General features: G+C 44.0%; 2 protein-coding genes across 5 annotated transcripts in view; both read right to left on the minus strand.

Annotated features, from left to right (window-relative positions):
- tmem104 (transmembrane protein 104) overlaps nucleotides 1-9,500 on the minus strand; it is a 168,285-nt gene extending 158,785 nt beyond the window's left edge. The window contains exon 1 of the mRNA XM_048555163.2: nucleotides 9,405-9,500. The gene's annotated coding sequence lies outside the window, so the exon portion shown is untranslated. The remainder of the gene's footprint in view (nucleotides 1-9,404) is intronic.
- Nucleotides 9,501-17,775: 8,275 nt separating this feature from the next.
- The window catches only part of LOC125463490 (probable ATP-dependent RNA helicase DDX41), a 62,288-nt gene continuing 59,221 nt past the window's right edge, over nucleotides 17,776-20,842 (minus strand). For all 4 annotated transcript variants that reach the window (XM_059653774.1, XM_059653772.1, XM_048554785.2 and 1 more), the window contains 3 exons: nucleotides 20,338-20,409; nucleotides 19,491-19,601; nucleotides 17,776-18,312 (listed from right to left, as the gene is read on the minus strand). In XM_059653774.1, coding sequence (XP_059509757.1) covers nucleotides 18,176-18,312; nucleotides 19,491-19,601; nucleotides 20,338-20,409 — 320 coding nt within the window. In that variant the 3' untranslated portion in view covers nucleotides 17,776-18,175. The remainder of the gene's footprint in view (nucleotides 18,313-19,490; nucleotides 19,602-20,337; nucleotides 20,410-20,842) is intronic.

Consider the following 20,842-nt stretch of genomic DNA (forward strand, 5'->3'; position numbering starts at 1 on the left):
ATAGGGTCACGCAGTTTTAGATACATCAGACCTCCAAAAGGCAGTTCTCTTTTCTGGTACTCCCAATCAATTGTTAACCGAAATGGTTAAATTTTCTAAAGGCAGTAAACTCAAAAAGCAGTGCTGTCCCCAGCTTCACTCTGCCTCCCTGCCACATCCACCTTTCTTTCCTGGAAAGATGGACAAGTGAATCATTCTTAAGCCAATACAGAATACTCCACAACTGATTGCCACAGGACTGCTCTCCTGCTTTAAGTTTGTTTCAGCAGCTTCATTCAGATTTAAAATTTGAAATCGGTTTACTTTCACCGTAGAGGGGGGAAGGAAGCTCTAAGCATCGGGCCACGTTTGCCTTTGGACTAACATTGTGAATTAATTTGGCAATCTAGTTTTTGGGCAAGATGGTGGCACAACAACCTGCGACACTGTCACTCAAAATCCAGCCACGTCTATCTAGATTTTCTGTGAAACCCTCAGTCGGCAAAGGTCGTGTCTTGTGGGACTGATGCACAGATATTAGGCAAGATACAGAACTGTTGACATTGTAGGTAGAACATTTTAAAAAAATAACAGACCCATAGGCAAGTGAGGCAAATATTAACCCAATGTAAAACAAAACTGTGGACTTCGGACATCCGAAACAAAAATCAAACTGCCGGAGAAGCTCACCAGGTCTGGCAGCTTCTGTGGATACTAATGTTAAGCCCAATAGAGTCACTGGACTTCAAACATTCACTTCATTGGAGAAAAATAGCTGATCAGACCTCCTGAGCTTCTCCAGTGCTGTTTTTAATAGGTTTTCTGCACCATCCTTAATGTGATGTTAGGGCTTTCAGCTCCTTGAGTCTACACTTAATCATGACAGGACACGACCTCAGTGCTAAACTGGAACAATTCACAACAGATAGTTATTCAAAACTGAAGCCCACAATATCCTCTGGATAATCTGCAGACATGTGTTAAAACACAACTTGTACCTCACACTACAGCACATACCCCATTCTACATTAGTCCAAAAGATCATTCAATGCACAATAAAACTTGTAGATGGGCAGCCCTGGAGCAACACAAGACATACATTTTTTAAAAAAAAATCAGGTGTCAAGCTGAAATTCACAAGAAACAGCAATGTACATGAATAAGTAACAGGCCATAAACAGGACTATTCAAATTCACTGCCAAATGTTCATTTGTAAGCTGCACAATCCTATCACTTCCAGTCATAATGGTGATGGGGAATTACACAACCACTGGAAGTAGCAGCTTCACACACAAACTCACCCTCAAAAGGGAAGCCTAGCACATTTCTGCTATAGGCACAATTATAGCATTTGCAATCAACTTGAGCCAGTAGGGTTGAACAGATGATCCACGCTGACCTCCACTCAAAGTCCTCAGTCACATCCAATGAATTGGATTGACATCAAGCAATGGCTGAATACACTGGCTACAGCAAAAGCCACGGGCCCTGACAACATTACAATTCTTCAAAGACATGCTGCCAATCTAGTCACAGACCTTGCCAAGCTATTCAGCACAGCTCTAACACTGGCAACATGGCAAACGTCCTAAAATAACAGCTGAACTTCAAAGGAGACAAGGACCTCCCTTGAAAAAAAAAACCATTTAATGAAAAGTGACATCAGAGCCCTATCACAACTGGTGGTAATAGCAATCAGGGAAGATTGTGCTTTGAAGGTGGCGGCTACGCCTACATTGGCCAATGGGTAAAACTGTTAGTTGCCCTTAGAACCTAAGAACTAGGAGCAGAGGTAGGCCGTTCGGCCCCTCGAACCTGCTCTGCCATTCAATAAGATCATGGCTGATCTTTGTGGACTCAGATCCACTTAACCACGTTCTCACTGTATGCCATAATTCCTTTATTGTTCAAAAAATCTACATTAGCTTTAAAAATGTTTACTGAAGTAGCATCAAGTACTTCACTGGGCAAGGAATTCCATTGATGAACAACCCTCTGTGAAGAAGTTCCTTCTCAATTAAGTCTTAAATCTGCTCCCTCTAATCTTGAGGCTATGCCCTCTTGTCCTACCTTCACCTGCCAGTGGGAACATCCTCTCTACTTCTATCTTATCTGTTCCCTTCATAATTTTATATGTTTCTATAAGATCCACCTCCCCACCCCTCCAACTTCTGAATTCCAATGAATATAATCCCAATCTACTCAGTCTCTCCTCATAAGCCAACCCACAACTCCAGAATCAACCTTGCGAACCTTCTCTACACCCCCACCAGTGCCAGTACATGCTTCCTTAAGTAAGGACACCAAAACTGGACACAGTACTCCAGGTGTGGCCTCACCAGCATCTTGTACAGCTGAAATATGGCCTCTCTGCTTTTCAACTCAAAGTTTAACATTAAAGGGAAGCTTAGTGGAAATTTGGTATAGATGGTCAACAATCATGACAACTGCATGGAGGTGGCCAAGAAAGTTTGTTGTCCTGACAAAATAGGTTGAGAACCAGATATGACAGAGTTAAGGTAAATAGCAAGTTACACCACAAGATGAATTATGCAATGAATTACAATTCAGAATATGCCGAGAACATCGTATATTCACATCAGAAATGCATAATCTGGAGAAAAGTACTGAGAAAAGCAGAAGTTGGGCTAACAGTACAACTAAGACAGCCAGCATGGTCATGAATTGTAAACAGCTTCTTTGTTGTGACAATAAAATGTGAGGCTGGATGAACACAGCAGGCCCAGCAGCATCTCAGGAGCACAAAAGCTGACGTTTCGGGCCTAGACCCTTCATCAGAGAGGGGATTGGGGTGAGGGTTCTGGAATAAATAGGGAGAGAGAGGGAGGCGGACCGAAGATGGAGAGAAAAGAAGATATGTGGAGAGTAGAGTATAGGTGGGGAGGTAGGGAGGGGATAGGTCAGTCCAGGGAAGACGGACAGGTCAAGGAGGTGGGATGAGGTTAGGAGGTAGGAGATGGAGGTGCGGCTTGGGGTGGGAGGAAGGGATGGGTGAGGGGAAGAACAGGTTAGGGAGGCAGAGACAGGTTGGACTGGTTTTGGGATGCAGTGGGCGGAGGGGAAAGAGCTGGGCTGGTTGTGTGGTGCAGTGGGGGGAGGGGATGAACTGGGCTGGATACACCTCCTCCCACCCACCCTCCTGCAAAAATTCCATCCCCTATTCCCAATTCCTCCACCTCATCTGCTCCCACGATGAGGCATTCCACTCCCGCACATCCCAGCTGTCCAAGTTCTTCAAGGACCGCAACTTTCCCCCCACAGTGGTCGAGAACACCCTTGACCACGTCTCCCGCAACACATCCCTCACACTCTGCCCCCGCCACAACCGCCCAAAGAGGATCCCCCTCGTTCTCACACACCACCCCACCAACCTCCGGATACAACGCATCATCCTCCGACACTTCCGCCATCTACAATCCGACCCCACCACCCAAGACATTTTTCCATCCCCACCCCTGTCTGCTTTCCAGAGAGACCGCTCTCTCCGCGACTCCCTTGTTCGCTCCACACTGCCCTCCAACCCCACCACACCCGGCACCTTCCCCTGCAACCGCAGGAAATGCTACAATTGCCCCCACACCTCCTCCCTCACCCCTATCCCAGGCCCCAAGATGACATTCCACATTAAGCAGAGGTTCACCTGCACATCTGCCAATGTGGTATACTGCATCCACTGTACCCGGTGTGGCTTCCTCTACATTGGGGAAACCAAGCGGAGGCTTGGGGACCGCTTTGCAGAACACCTCCACTCGGTTCACAATAAACAACTGCACCTCCCAGTCGCAAACCATTTCCACTCCCCCTCCCATTCTTTAGATGACATGTCCATCATGGGCCTCCTGCAGTGCCACAATGATGCCACCCGAAGGTTGCAGGAACAGCAACTCCTATTCCGCTTGGGAACCCTGCAGCCCAATGGTATCAATGCGGACTTCACCAGCTTCAAAATTTCCACTTACCCCACCGCATCCCAAAACCAGCCCAGCTCTTCCCCTCCACCCACGGCATCCCAAAACCAGTCCAGCCTGTCTCTGCCTCCCTAACCTGTTCTTCCTCTCACCCATTCCTTCCTCCCACCCCAAGCCGCACCTCCATCTCCTACCTACTAACCTCATCCCACCTCCTTGACCTGTCCGTCTTCCCTGGACTGACCTATCCCCTCCCTACCTCCCCACCTACACTCTCTCCACCTATCTTCTTTTCTCTCCATCTTCGGTCCACCTCCCCCTCTCTCCCTATTTATTCCAGAACCCTCACCCCATCCCCCTCTCTGATGAAGGGTCTAGGCCCGAAACGTCAGCTTTTGTGCTCCCGAGATGCTGCTGGGCCTGCTGTGTTCATCCAGCCTCACATTTTATTGTCTTGGATTCTCCAGCATTTGCAGTTCCCATTATCACAGCTTCTTTGTTGTTCTCATTCTATGAAGAGAATGATGGTTTATGGGTTGGCTCAGCATTGTGTCAACCATTAGCTTAATTATCTTTTGCCATTCCTTTTATCGATATGATCTTTTACTTCTCTTATGGTCTAAAGATTTTCATTATCAGATCAAGCAGCAATCCCTTGCTTCTGCACCTTCTGTCCCCCTTTTTTGGGCTTCTCTCTGGCTCAGGTTTGAAAAATGTTCTGTACACACTTCTCCCTAGCCCCTTTCTCTCTACAATGCCCCCGTCTACTATTGGAAGATTTATCTTTTTTCTAACATTGCAGCACGTTTCTACCCTCCAGATTCCTTTTACTGTTCAGTGGGCAGTGGCATTTCTACAATCATGTCAGCGATTCTTAGCCTTTACCTCTACAGCCCCTTGAAACTTGCTGATGTCTTGTGCATTTTGAGATGACAGCCTCAACACAAATGACTATTTCCTTCAAGTGTATGGAAACACTGCATTCACTAGCTCTCTCCACCGTCCTTTCGCCAATTTCACATATGCTGCCAAGGTCCCTTCAGTCCGACTAGTTTCAATTTTGTTTACAATGCCTCCATATACTTTTACCACGTCAACACCAACCACCTAAACATGGTCAATCGCCAATGTTTTTACAATGAACTCAAAGCTACTCAAATAAACTTGTTTAGAAACAAATTAAATCTTGTCGTTTATTAGCACATTCTTCCCTTAACCACCTCTGCCTATAGGAGGCGAGCAACCCTGAAATCAAGATAAACTTCTCAATCATGGCACCTATCTGGAAGGCGCTCTCTACACCCGCTTAAACATGCTGCTCAGAACTGAATACAAGATTCCAGCTGATGCCTGATCATTAGGCCTTTTACAAAGTAATGCAGACTTTTGAATAAATTACATACCCATTTGTGAAGCCAAAGATTCCACAAGGTCTTTATTGTTCATACATTGCTATACAGGCAACATCTTGTTTGGCTTTTAATCATTCTAGCTTTACTTTTTAAAAACTTGAACTAGCATTGAAAAAAAGCCATATTTATATTGTCTTCATCTTATATACGCAAACTTCATCCGTAACTTATTACCATCCATCACACCACTCCAACATGTACTTATAGAATTCTGGCCATCTCCCTTCAGCTGATCTGTCTGACCTGGGGAGTGGGTCATTTTGAATGACTCCTTGTCCCTGATAAGGAAATATTGAGGAGTCAGGAAGAAAAATTGAGAGAGTAGCAGTTTAGCAGTAGGCTGAATTAAGCAATGGACAAATCTTGGGGACACACTAAGCTCTTTAAAAAAACTGCAGACGAGTCAGAGTTCCTAAGATGGTCCCAATATGATCCAATTTAGAAATGAGACATCACTATTTAACAAACAGTGAAAACAGAACAACAGGCCAGTTAGATCATAGATCATAGATCATAGATCCTAGAATCATAGAATCCCTGCAGCATGAAAATAGGCCATTTGGCCTAACACAGCCACACCGCCACTCTCAAGAGCATCCCAACCAGACCCATTGCCCTAGCTCTGCATTTCCCACGTCTAACCCACACAACCTGGGCATTTTGAGCACTTTAGCATAGCCAATTCACCTACCCAGCACATTTTTGGACCGTGGAAGGAAACTAGAGCACTCAGAGTAAACCGACACTGACACAGGGAGATGTGCAAACTCCACACAGACAGTCGCCCAAAGGTGGAATCTTGGGCCGCCTTAATCCTGTGAGGCAGTGGTGCTAACCACTGAGCCACCATGCCATCCCTCATCTGAAAGTCCATAAGACCATAAGATATAGGAGTGGAAGTAAGGCCATTCGGCCCATCAAGTCCACTCCACCATTTAAATCATGGCTGATGGGCATTTCAACACCACTTCCCTGCACTCTCCCCATAGCCCTTGATTCCTTCTGAGAAGAAGGATTTGTCAATCTCTGCCTTGAAGGCATCCAACGTCCTGGCCTCCACTGCACTCTGCGGCAATGAATTCCACAAGTCTACCATTCTCTGGCTGAAGAGGTGTCGTCTCATTTCAGTTTTAAATTTACCCCCTCTAATATTAAAGGCTGTGCCCGCGGGTCCTAGTCTCCCCAACTAACGGAAACAACTTCCTACTGTCCACCCCTTCTAAACCATACATTATCTTCTAAGTTTCTATTAGATCTCCCCTCAACCTTCTAAACTCTAATGAGTACAATCCCAGGATCCTTAGCTGTTCATCATACATTAAACCTATCATTCCGGGGATCATCGGTGAGAATCTCCGCTGGATACGCTCCAGGGCTACTATGTCCTTCCTGAGGTGTGGGGCCCAAACTTGGACACAGTATTCTAAATGGGGCCTAACGAGAGCCTTAAAGCCTCAGAAGCACATCGCTGCTTTTACATTCCAATCCTCTTGAGATAAACTACAACATGACATTCGCTTTCTTAACTACAGACTCTACCTGCAAGTTAACCTTGAGAGAATCCTGGACCAACACTTCCAGATCCCTTTGCACTTCTGATTTGCGAATTTTCTCACCGTTTAGAAAATAGTCTGTGCCTGTATTCTTTTTTCCAGAGTGCACAACCTCACATTTACTCACATTGAATTTCAGCCATTTCCTGGACCACTCAAACTTTCTAAATCTTTCTGCAGCTTCCTCACCTCCTCAGCACTACCTGCCTGTCCACCTATCTTCGTATCATTGGCAAACTTCGCCAGAATGCCCCCAATCCCTTCATCCAGATCATTCATATATAAAGGTGAACAGCTGCGGCCCCAACACTGAACCCTGCAGGACACCGCTCATCACCGGTTGCCATTCCGAAAAAAAGAGCCTTTTATCCCAACTCTCTGCCTTCTGTCAGACGGCCAGACCTCAATCCAAGCCAGGAGTTCACCATGAACACCATGGGCCCTCACCTTGCTCAGCAGCCTCCCGTGAGGCACTGTATCAAAGGCCTTTTCGAAGTCTAGATAGATAACATCTACTGGGTTTCCCTGGTCTAACATACTTGTTACCTCTTCAAAGAATTCTAACAGGTTTGTCAGGCACGACCTCCCCTTACTAAAACCATGCTGACTTGTTTTAATCTGACCCTGCACTTCCAGGAATTTAGAAATCTCATCCTCGACAATGGATTCTAGAATTTTACCAACTACCGAGGTTAGGCCAATCGGCCTATAATTTTCCATCTTTTGCCTTGATCCTTTCTTAAACAAGGGAGTTACAACAGCAATTTTCCAGTCATCTGGGACTTTCCCTGACTCCTGTGACTTGTTAAAGATCACGACCAAAGCCTCCACTATTTCCTCAGCCACCTCCCTCAGAACTCTGGGAGGTAGCCCATCGGGGCCAAGAGATTTATCAATTTTTAGACCCTTGAGCTTTTCTAACACTTGCTCTTTTGTAATACCTACCCTACTCAACTCTGCCCCCGGCTCTAATTCTTGGCATACTACTCATGTCTTTGACTGTGAAGACTGCTGCAAAGTACTTAAGTTCTTCAGCTATTTCCTCATCTCCCATCACTAGCCTTCCAGCCTCAATTTGGAGCAGCCCAACATCTACTTTTGCCTCGTCTGCTTCTCATGTATTGAAAGAAGCTTTTACTATCATTTCTAATATTACTAGCTAGCCTACCTTCATATTTGATCTTCTCCTTCCTTATTGCTCTCTGTTATCCTCTGTCTGTTTTTGTAGCCTTCCCAATCTTCTGATTTCCCCGTGCTCTTGGCCACTTTATAGGCTGTCTCTTTTTCTTTGATATATTTCCTGATTTCCTTTGTCAGCCATGGCTGTCTAATCCCACCTCAGATAATCTTTCAGAAGTCATCCAGAATCTTACCATATCTATTCTGACATTGCAATGAACAAAAAGGAACCAGTTGCTGTACACTTGGATTTCCAAAAAGGCACTCAACAAAAGGTGCCACACAAAGGTTAACAGGCAACATTTAGTCAGCCTCATGGAGGAGAGGGTCATATTAACAGAAAGAAAGGATTGGTTGACAGATTAGAAACAAAGCAGCATACATAGGACATTTTAATCTGAACAGCCAGGCCTAGGATAAAACTTAAATGAAGATACAGAAGGCAATGTATCCAAGTGTGAGATTTTTGCCCCACAGTGACAAGTTGAGTTAATTAAGGCTATATTCACTGTAGTTAACAAAGAATCTGTGAAATATTCACAATTCTGCAAGAGCTTTTAGAATAAAGGGGCCAATTGTTTACAATTGAAAAATCAAAAGTAGTTTCTTAATACAAAAGGATTGTGAACCATTGCAATTCTCGTCAAAGTCTTCCAACACTTGAAGGTGGAAATAAATTTGGGCATCAGAAAAATCATACAGAAGAAGAATCAAGCATAAACAGTTGAAGCCCAAGATCAAATATTTGTACTGAATTGCAGAGTAGGCTCACAGGCCATCACGTGTACTCCAGTCCCACCGATGACAGTGGGCAAGATCTAAAGGCAAATAGTAGAAAGCTCAAAGTGCAAATACTCTACATCCCAAACAAACCAAATCAGTAATCCAACATCCCATGAAACATCAGCCAAGTCACATTGCCCAGGCCCAATCTCCCTCACCTCGCTGTCATGGGTACGTGTCTATCATTCATTCACAACCCCTGTCCAATCTGCTAGAGAGTGGATCGCAATCAAGGCCCCCTATCAATTCTTCTGCAACCACAGCACCCTGGACCTCTACATTGAGTCAAAAGGGACGTTTTCTGCGCTGACGACCACTCCACACCAACCCATTACCCACCCTCCACCAGAATCCCACCAATGCCCCTCACAGTCTTTCTCCCTCATCCCGCCCCCCAACGCCCTTTACCAAGTCGCTTCCCCACTTCACTGCCCCGCCAGTCCAGTCGCTTGCTCACCCAGCCCACCGTAACCCCTGTCCCAGTTTCTGGCCCATACCTTCCGTACCTCGCCACGTCCCCGTCTCCTCCCAACACAGGCACTGCCCGATCCCAGACTCTTTCCCTCACCTCGGTACCGGGCGAACAGATGCTGTCTGAAACGAAAAAGCCGAACATTCAGCAATTGATGACGTTGCCACTCGCGCTACCGGTCACGAGACCCGGATTTTAAACGCGCGCGCAACTGCGTGTAGCTGCGCGTGCGCAGTACTCGCGCTCGGTGCTGTGGCGTCATACATTGGTTTGTCGAGTCATGTGACCCGTTCTCAAAATCATTGCTATCTACACACAATCGACATATGAAGGTGCAACACACACACAACATAGAAAAACAGACATAAATACAGAATTTCCCCAAAACATTTCACTAAACGTGTGCACAGACATACATGCAAACTATTAATTTCTGCATGGATATGCATTAGTACCCTGTATCTGACAACAGACTTCGTTTTGTAAGTTAATGATGCGAATCTTGTGCCAGTAGTGACAGTTAAACTGCCAGTATTCTCTGTCATTTCCTCAATGAAACCGCAGCAATTTCTGGAGTCTGCGTGCAGTTAATGCAGCAAACGATTTCAGTGATCTTGCAGTTCCCAACACGGGTGCACTGTTGAAATCTTTCTCTCCCTCAGTTCTGAAGGACGGTCGCTGGAGTCAAAACGTGAACTTTGCTTTATCTCCAAAGATTCTGCTTGATCTAATGAGTTTTTCCGAGCAATTTCTGGTTTTATTTCAAAATACTTTCAGTTTTCCCCATAGTAACTTTGTCCCTTGAACTTGGCTTCAAGCAATTCTTCTCATTATCAACATAATACTTTTTCTTTATCTCAGACCCACGGTCTCCCTCGACTGCAAATTCTCGAATGTGTTCCTGGAATTTAGTCATGTGGTATCTACGGACAGATAACTTGCCCACTGTTGGTAAAGGTTACTGAAGATTGAGTCTCCTCTGGGCCAGTATCTGCCAGCGGATTTTTTTATTAGCAATTGTGAGAGAAACTTTGATAATCACAATCGTCGTATTTGCGAAGGCAGACTCTACCTCGTATGGACCTGTCTTCGAAAAGTGGGGACGTCTAAATGTGCTGGACTTCCTCCGGAATGCGCTGCAAATCTAAATTATTGAGCTTAAGTCCTGAGGGTGGGTTTTAAATCCGCAGCCTTCTGACTCAGATGTAAAATTACTATCCACTGAACCGAGGTAAACACCCTGAACATCCATGCAAATCGGCCGTCTGGGTAAGTATGTGCCTATGTGAAAAAATAGACAGCAGTAATGGTGACATTGAGTATCCATAATGCATGGCGCAAAAGAAAGTACAGTATTCAAACAGTGGCACTGACTACGCATGCTCGGATGCGTTCTGAGGTTTGGGAGATGTTGCTGCGAGAATGCAAGTACTGTCTTGAAGAACGCAGATAACAAGGTGTGGAACGGGATGACCACAGCAGCCCAAACAGCATCTTAAGAGCAGGAAAGCCGACGTTTCGGGCCTAGACCCTTCATCAGAAATGGGGAAGGGGAAGACGGTTCTGAAATAAATAGGGAGAGGGGGAGGCGGTCTGAAGATGGAGAAGATAGGTGCAGAGGAGAGTATGGGTGGGGTGGTAGGGAGGGAGAGAGGTGGAGGCGGATCGAAGATGGATCGAGGAGAAGATGGATGGAGCGGAGACAGACAAGTTAAAGAGGCGGGGATGGAGCCAGTAAAGGTGAGTGTAGGTGGGGAGTTAGGGAGGAGATAGGTCAGTCCAGGGAGGATGGACAGGTCAAGGGGTCGGGATGAGGTTAGTGGGTAGGAGATGGGGGTACGGCTTGAGGTGGGAGGAGGGGATAGGTGAGAGAAAGAACAGGTTAGGGAGGTGGGGACGAGCTGGGCTGGTTTTGGGGTGTAGTGGGGGGAGGGGAGATTTTGAAGCTTGTGAAATTCACATTGATACCATTGGGCTGCAGGGTTCCCAGGTGGAATATGAAATATTCTTCCTACAACCTCAGGTGGCATCGTTTTGGCACTGCAAGAGGCCCAGGATGGACATGTCGTCTGAGGAATGGGAGAGGGACTTGAAATGGTTCGCGACTGGGAGGTGCAGTTGTTTATTGCGAACCGAGCAGAGGTGTTCTGCAAAGCAGGTCTAGCAGCGCCTGAGAAGACAAACTAGAGTTACCATTTTGGATCCAGTGACCTTTACACAGAACACTACTAAAGGAGATAATTGTGGTTGTTCACAGCCAATCATCCAAGTATGAAGGAATAGTTGCAAGTGTTCCTCGGAACGATGTTCTAAGCCCACGCATTTTCAGTCATGAAGTCAGAAGTGTCAGTGTTCACCGATGATTGCACAGACGAGTAAATCAGAATAAGATGTGGATAACATTCCACCTTGTGCTGATAACTAGCTTCACACAAAGCAATGCCGTACAATAACCCTTTCAAACATTAGAGAATCTAATCATGGCATCTTGACATTTGATAGTACTTCACATTCTCAGTATGTCTGGTTCTCCATTAATAAGAAATGATCAGAACGTGTGTAGTTTCTGTTACTTATCTGGCAGGTCAGATACCGTGATCCAGAAGGTCATTCTCCCGGGACAGGTCTGAGATGTGAACTTTCATAATCAGAAGATTTTGAGATCATTGCTGGATTGTGATTGTGAGCAGAACTTGGAGGATCATCAGTTGAGCTGAGCTGCAATTGATGGATCTTTAAGCTGGTTTTGGCCTAACACCATTTCACTTACCAGACGACCAGATCTATGGCCTCTGTTAATACATGCATCCCAGGCCAGGAGAGGCTGGACCAGCATTATCTCGAGATGAGCTGACCAAGGCCCTTGAGTCCTTAGAAAAGAATAAAACCCGCTGAAGTGATGGCATACAGAGTTGTGTTCAGCTCTGTGGGACTCGATTGGTCAGTACCTGTTGGAGGTACATGACAGTAAGCTTCTGGTAAGTAGCATGTGAAAATCTATGAGAAAAGGTATCATTAGTCTTCTCTACACGTGGAGAGGAGGAGAGGAAGGAAATTATAAATTGGTGACCAGTTTCACTGCTGATTGTAAACTACAAAATCCTGTCTAAGATCATCATCAAGTGGGGCAGGTCTGCTCTGGGATCAGCAATTCACCCCACCAAACCTGTACTGTATTGAGAGAGCCTTCTGCTAAACAGGGATACAATTGCCTCTGTGCAGGACTGGGGGTGTGGATGGCTGCCTCATCAGCTTGGACCAGGAGAAGGCCTTGGACAGGATATGACACAGCTACATCTGGATTGTGCTGTCCAAAATGGACTTTGGGGAGGGAATCTGCAACTCAATCCAACTGCTCTATACCAACATCATTAGTGCAGTCTCAATTAATGGGTGGGAATCAGAAAGCTGCCCAATTAAATCTGGAGTCAGGCAGGGCTGCCCACTGTCTCCTGCCTTGTTTGTGTGTTATCTAGGGCACTTTGCTGAGTCCATCAGGAAGGATGTGACATGACAGTGATGTCTATTCCAGGCAACAGAGGCCTGCAAGTCAAAGTCTCCTGGTGCATGGATGACATCGACATTTTCTGCAGGCATCCGATGTCAGTGCGCAGACTCATGAGCATCAGTATTCAATTCGAAGTGGCCTTGGGAGCCAACGTAAATCAAGGCTGAAATAAGGATATGTTCTTTGGGAACTGGGCTGACCAATCCTTTATCGCTTTCAAGATCAGGACAGGCTATCTAAAGGTGCTGGGAATATCGATTCAGCGTGGCCATACCATGCTCAAAACCTTGGGAGGAGCGCATCGCCAAGGTGAGGCAGAAACTAGGCTTTTGGTGCAGGTCTGGCCCATTTCCTGAATCTGCACCATTGCAATCACCCAAGTCTTCTTTCACTTCATCTGGAGGTCTAAGGTGAACTGTTTCTTGCAGGGATACCATGGATAAAACTCTGGATATGGGGGAGGAAGAACATACACAATGCTTTCCTCATTCTGATGGCCACCTTTGTGTGTGGCTGCATTAAGCTGCAGACCTTCAGTGTGCAAATACCAAGTATCACTATGTACTGAGATTCTACCTGTCCCCACTGTTGCAAAGGATGGGACTGGCCTCGTTGCCATGGAATGCTGCAAGTATTTGGACCATTCTGTACCACCTGTCTTTTGTGGAGAAATTTGCAAAGGGAAACATCTTTGACCACTAGCCCATCAGGAATTGGACAGCACGTCGTGTTCTTGAGACACTGCAGGAAAAGGTGAGAGTGGATCCAGTGGGGTTGTTCCCTGAGCAGGCTGTCAAAGTCATTTGGCAGAATGCCTCATCACCGGAACTTGCCAACAAACACCAAAACATCAGTTATTGGTGATGAGAAGGGCACTATCTGTGAGACTTTTTTGTACATTCAGATTCTCTGTGCCACTGCAGATTGCCCTCGAATTAGCTGTGGTAAGGTTGAGATTCTCACACATCTCCTTCTGGAATGTGCCTTTGCATAGGATATCTGGAGAAAGATGCAGTTGTTTTCGTCATGGTTCATCCTAAGCAGCTCCATGATGCAGGACTCTGTGCTCCATGGTCTGTTTCCCATGACATACATCGAGACAAACATCAACTGTGCCTGGAAGACCATCGACTCGGTGAAAGACACTCTTTGGTATGGCCAAAATTGTTGGTCTTTCAGAGCAAGGAGTTAACCTCAACTGATGTTGCAGACTGGCAAATTCCAAGGTCAAGGACTACGTGCTGAAGTGTGGGGCAGCTGCTGCCAAGGCACAATGGGTAAAGACCACCATCTGAGGTTTGTCATCATAGTTAAATGGGGGTCCATTCAGTAATCAGACCCTCCCGATGCCTCAGATATATGTAAATATAGTTTGTACAAGTAAAAAGGTGCCTTTGGTTTGTTTGCTGGATAGAGTTAAACTCCAATGTTTGTTTCTTCATATATTACTGTACAGAACCAAACTGCTTGAGTAACTATGTATGTATATAGACATTTTGAGACTAAAGGTATTTTTGAAATTGAAAAAAAAAGTTCATTCCAAGGTCCAGGACTATGTGCTGAAGGATGCATTAAAGCTCGGGGCAGCTACCACCAAAGCGCCATTGTGAAGAATACCATCTGCCAAATTGGTTAAATTCAGTTATTGGACCTTCCTGGTGCCTCAGGTGCATGTCAGTATAATCTTGTATAAGAAAGAAATATGTTGGATTAGTTTGTTCTACACATGTAAAGACTGTATAGAATCAAACTGCTCTAGTGACTATGTACGTGTGTAAAAAATACGTTAATGAATAAAGTATATTTTCAAAATAAAATAAGTTATCTGGACCAGACTGATAAACATTGTGGTTATATGTGCATGTCATAGGCTGGGAATACTGTGGCATTACAGTCGCCATCCCCCCCTCCCCCCGGCTTTCCAAATCCCATCAAGAATTTACTGATTGAATACTCTTCATTTGTCTAGATAAGTGGCCACAGTTCCAGCAACACTCAAGAAAATAAACACCCTTTGGAAAATTGGATCCAAAATTGGCATATTGGCAGGACACAGAGGGTAATGGTTGAAGATAACAAGGTGTAGAGCTGAAGGAATACAGCAGGCCAAGCAGCATCAGAGGAGCAGGAAAGCTGACATTTCGGGTTGAGACCCTTCTTTGACCCAAAATGTCAGCTTTCCTGCTCTTCTGATACCGCTTGGCCTGCTGTGTTCATCCAGCTCTACACCTTGTTATCTCAGATTCTCCAGCATCACCAGTTCCTACTATCTTGGTAATAGTTGAAGGATGATTTTCTGACTGGAAGCCAGAGGCATAGCACAGGGTTCAATGCTAGGTCTCTTGCTCGCTTAGTGTACATTAGTGAAGTAAACATGAATGTCGGAGGTGTGATCCACAGATTCGCCAATGACTCGAAAATTGGTGATGTGCTAAATAGCATGGGCAAAGCCTGACATGACGCAATGACATAAATGCTGGTCAGATGTGCTGAAAAATAGCAAATGGATTTTTAATTTTGCAAGTGTGAGGTGATGCTTTTTGGGAGCATGAACAAAGCAGGGGAGTACACATTGAGTAGTAGGACCTAGGAAATACAGAGTATCATAGGGACGTTGGCCTGTGTACAGATCCTTGAAGACTGGAGGACAGTGTATAAGATGGTTAAATATGCATTTGGGATACTTGGTTTTAATTAGTCAAGGCATTGAACACAAGAGCTAGGATAATATGCTGAAGCTGTGTATAATGTTCAGCCGGAGATGGAGTACTGTGTGCAGTTCTGGTTGCCACGCAATGGGAAGGATATAATTGTACGAGAGGGAATAGTGGAGCTGCCTGGGCTGGATCAATTCAGTCTTGACAGGACACCACAGCTGTTAAGGCTGAGGTGTGGGAGGTGGTGGGATGCGATTGAGATGTACCAAGTTCTGAGAAACACGACTGGGGTCACAGTTTTAAGGTAAGAAACTAGAAGTTTAGAAAGGATCTGAGGGATAAAAACCTCTGTAACTCATTGCCTAGAAAGATGGCAGGACCAGGAAGCCTGAAGACCTTGAAGAAGTATTTCGATGAATACTTGAAACATCATAGCATAAAAAGTTACAGCCAAGTGCTGAAGAACGGGCAGGACAGTGGTTAGCATTGCTGCCTCTCAGTACTGGGACCCTGGGTTCAATTCCAGTCTCAGGAGACTGTCTGTGTAGTTTGGTATTCTCCCAGTGTCTATATGCGTTACTACTGGGTGCTCTGCTTCCTCCCACATTCACAAAGATGTGCAGGCTAGGAATATTAGCCATGGGAAACGGTGGGTCTGTGGGATACACTTTGGAGGGTCAGTGTGGACCCGATAGTCCTCTACACTGAAGATGAGATTTGTACTGATAAGACAGTTGCTGACTGGCACCTAAAGGGTGTAAAAATTCTACTCATTTGGAATTTTACCCCTATCCCCAGCTGAAGTGTACCCTACCCCTACATGTGCTACCCTTCCTAACATCACTCTAATGCACTATTTGTTTGATAGTGGCTGTTAGAAGTTAACACAGATTTCCACTTCAGTTGTGCATTAGGCAAAAACTGTTAAAATTGAAGTACAGCTCTATATTTCTGAAAGAAATCTGATTAGAATCTCCTTTAAGAAATCTGGAACTCAAGTCTTTCCATAGAACGTCAGGAGTTGAATCGGAGAGATCATCACTCTTGGAAAATCTAGCCCTAGGGTTCTAATACCTAAATTTGATGAAAGGTTACAGATTTGAATGTCAATGCTGTTTCTCTTCTGACAGATGTTGCCAAACCTGCAAAGTATTTTCAGCATTTTCTGTTTTTATTTCAAATTTTCAGCATCCATTTAGGTTTATTTCAGTTCCTGAATCTGGCTTTACTACATCTCATGACTACTTTCCTTGTCAGCAGTTCTCTGGTCTTCTACTGACTATTGGAGAACATCACTCAGACAAAAGCCAGCTCATTAGTTTTATTTTTATTTTGTCCCAACTGCGTCATCCTTCTGATTTTTTTAACTAATCGCAGCTTTTAATTCTGTATGTTTTGTCTTCTCTAATTTGTGCTCAACCTCACACAAATTTATTAATCTCTGCTCTACACTTCTCTCCCAGCAGTTTTTCTCTTAATTTTGTTATTTTCTGTGATAACCAGTGAACTATCAAAGCTTTCAAATCAGATTGTTTTTAATTTGCTTTTTCTTCTGTAGCCTTTCAAAATATTCTGATATTTCTAAACAAAAAAGATATGATGTTGAAGGTTTTCAGCTTGCATTCATCAGGACAGACGCAAAAATACCAAATTTCAGAGGGAAAAACTATTTCTATTGCATTTGTTAAAGGTGCTGCTTGTCATGTTTAACAGTCAGCATGTTTATAGACTTTTCAGAGAAGTGCATATATTATCATAGTGTGTGACCCAAGGCTATAAAGATCTCATACTCTAACTTAATTTGGATCATTTGAAGCATGTAACTGTACTAGAAGCATGCTCCTATTTTAATGTGATCTAATTTTAAGCCCAGACACACATGCCTGAGGAATGTAGTGTATGTAAATGATAGGTGTAATAAATGTATGTTGAATTCTTCAAAATAACGATATCCACATCCAGTTTCTTTTGTTTTGGGAAATAACATCAGGATTGCCAATTCAAGTAAGTCACCCTGTTGGAGGTACCCATATTGAATAGCTGAGAAGTTGGCTCTGAAAGGTTGAGAAATTTCCATAGAATTCACCAGAGAACTATTGTCCACCATGCTTTTGCTTAATTCAAAAAGGCTCAATGCTTGGACATGTGCCTTATTCCTGCAGAGGACAGCTCCACGTGTATGAATGCATGTAGAACAGTTGCTCATGGAAGACAAGTTGGTGTTAGCTTTGTATTCCAGGACAATCTGGAGCAGGAAGCAGTTTTATAAAACATGGGAGGGGAGTCTGAGACATTGAAGAAATTATTTAAGAAATAATAGTCTTTATTTTCAACAATTACTATCGTGGTCAGTTGACTGACACAGTAATGAGGATCACCACAGGCATCCATAATCCTGCTGTGGATTATGTAAAGCAGAATCTCATTTACAGAAATCCAATTAAAGTGCAGTTGACTAAAATTGATCCTTGTTCATCAGGGTGTTCATGTTCAAATACGGGAGCAAACTGCTTAACAAACTGAAGTGTTCTGCAATAATGAAATGTTCCCTTTTAAAATCATGGATCAATGTGCTTACAGCTGGATTAAAAAACAGACAACTATGGGAAATGCAGGGAGCTGAACAGAATCCTTTATCCTCTCTCGAACTGCAGTGCACAGATTTGTTCCTGAAGCTGCCAGTTGTACAGGGATATTTAGGGTTAGAAGTCCATTGAGCTGTGGGCCAGGTAGTCCTTCCGTCCAATGTTGCTGACCTGCTTTGTCTGCATGGCCTCCAGTTTAGGACAGTCTGTGATACGATGGCCCAAGCCACCACAGAAGGTACAGCCTCTTTCACCTGCACAAAGAATCAGAATTGCACACAAATATTAGCAAACAATTTTCCATCAGATTTCTCTGGAGCTTATACAGCATAGATTTAAATACTGCCTACACAGACACAGTACTAGCCATCAGCAGCATGCCCAAATCTCAATATTACAATCAATCAACAGGCTCTTCATGCATTTTGCTGCAGAATTACATCACTGAAAAATACTGACATTTATCCAACAGCCTTAAGTTGCCTCAAGCCACATGGAAAATATTAAAGCAGGTTGGGAAGAAGTGTGGAGAATGCTGTGAGTGAAGCAGTAGGAAATACAAGGGAAAGCAGAGTGGTCGATAGGAGGAGTGGGTGACGATGGTAGAAAACATGAGGGGGACTGGAATGTATGTTTGGGGTAGACTCTCAGGAGAATGAAAAGGTATGGCACCAAAGATGATATTGGTCAGAGGGTGTCATTTGAGTGGGAAGGAGTTATTAGCAAATTTCGCGTGAAGCAACTTCCTTCATGACGTGTTTCTTGCTCCAGAGTATGGAACCCAACGTGCATCAGGTGTGTTTGAACATATTGAAGCGTAACCAATTTTTTGGACTGCTTCTTCAACGTTATTCTGAGACTATTAGATCAGAAGAGAGATTTAAATTTAACAGTAGTAGGCAAATCGATCTGTAAATTTCCTCTCTCAGGCAGATCATCAGATCAATTCTGGAGGCAGAATGTATTGTTCCGAATCATGCTGGTATAATGACGCCCAACATTACAATTCTTGGTTTTGGCTGAGGAATGCAGAAGCCCAGGTGTTTTCCGCAAGGGAGACAGAGGAAAACAAAACAAAAGATGAGTTTTTCTTTACTGGTTTCATTGCCTCATTAGCAGAGGCCAGCCAGTGTGTGGAGCTTGTACAAATACCAGGAAGAAATTTAGTTTTGAAAAATTTAGATCTTCTGAAGTGTAAAATGAAGCTGTTAGTCATCACTGGAAATAAGCTTCTCTCAGCACAGCCCCATGGTACACCACTCAAAGCCCAGCATCTCTTGGAATCTTACTATTCATAGAATGACTGCTGTGTTTCTCTACACTTGGACAGATGTGAATTGCGATTATGGTGCAAGACATCATATCTGCCTTTTCCAAGTTGGCCAAATGAAAGTTGAACAGTTAAGCTGCTTGCCATTTACAGGTGACATACCTCCAATGTCCAGCATAGTCTCATCTCCTGTCTGAAGGACTTGAAGAACAGGTGGGACTTTCTGCTTAGCTTCCAGCAACAGGGCCTTCAAGTCCATCAACACTGACTCATCTGTGAAACACAAGTGAGCCTCACAAATACGAAAATGCATCGATAAACTCTAAGAACATACTTCAAGTTTATTTTTACCCCCAGTTTATTCAATATGTAAACAAGTTTGCCCAATGCAGCAAGACTGCAACCAAGCAGAGTTACAATACAAACTATCCACAGGTTAATAAACATTTATACACCCTTGGCCACAGTGCAACTTCACAAAAGCTGGCTCTCGTCAGGCAACTCTCATCTTTCATATGATCAATCTATCCATCAATTGAGATACAACAGTGTGCAGGCTGTATGTGTGTGCTAGCATTGCAACCGAAACAGATTTTTTCCATGCCTTGTCTTCACATACATGTGATTTGTAATGAGAGACAGAGTGTCAAGAGTAGAAAACCTTGCCCTCCTGAATCTTTGGTCATTGTATCTCCTCCCTACCAGCAAGACTGAGGGCAGTGACTTAGCCAAGGATGGAAATGCATCAAGGGTTGTGATTAATGAATTAAAACATTCAAACAAAATAAATTCAAACCTTCACTGGAACAGAGTTAAGTCTGTTCAAAATTTTCTGAGGTTGAATTCACTCACTTCCTGTTCTCTGGACAGCACAATGTGTGTTTATTGCCAATAATTACTCTAAAAAGGGGGTCAGTTAACTTCGTTGGCAGATTTTTAACGCAGAATAATATCAATGGCATTGTCTCCATTTCCACACCAGTCAAAAGATGAATGAAGAAAAACTTACCACATGCTTTGTTGATGAATGTTGTGGCTATCCCAGTTTTCCCTGATCGTCCTGTACGTCCAATTCTGTGAACTGAATATAAAGGATGTGCTCGGATTTAAGGGATTTTCAGAAACTTAGTGACTCAAACATTGGTAGAATACATCATCAATACAAAGATCAGCATCATACAGGCAAAGTGTACTGAGTGAAGGAGTTTACTTGAATTTGACTTGTCAGACTCTGGCAGCTCAAGCATTATATGTGAGTATATGTTCACATATCAAAGTCTGCTTCAGTCAAATCCCCAGGGAGCTGTGCATTCAGCTCCACTTATGCCATGAAGCACAGTGATATCCTACGCCTTAATTTACCATGATTTCTGAAAAAAATCCAGAAGGAGCTCATTATGTAAGTGGTTTCGGTGGAAGAAATGAGAAAACAAAAAATTTTAAATTAAGCAAGCCGATCTTTGAGGAGATGAGAAAGAAACTGTTGACAGTAAAGTGGGCTGAGCTGTTAATTG

Source organism: Stegostoma tigrinum, chromosome 22 (assembly GCF_030684315.1).
Source record: "Stegostoma tigrinum isolate sSteTig4 chromosome 22, sSteTig4.hap1, whole genome shotgun sequence".
Taxonomy (NCBI): Eukaryota; Metazoa; Chordata; class Chondrichthyes; order Orectolobiformes; family Stegostomatidae; genus Stegostoma; species Stegostoma tigrinum.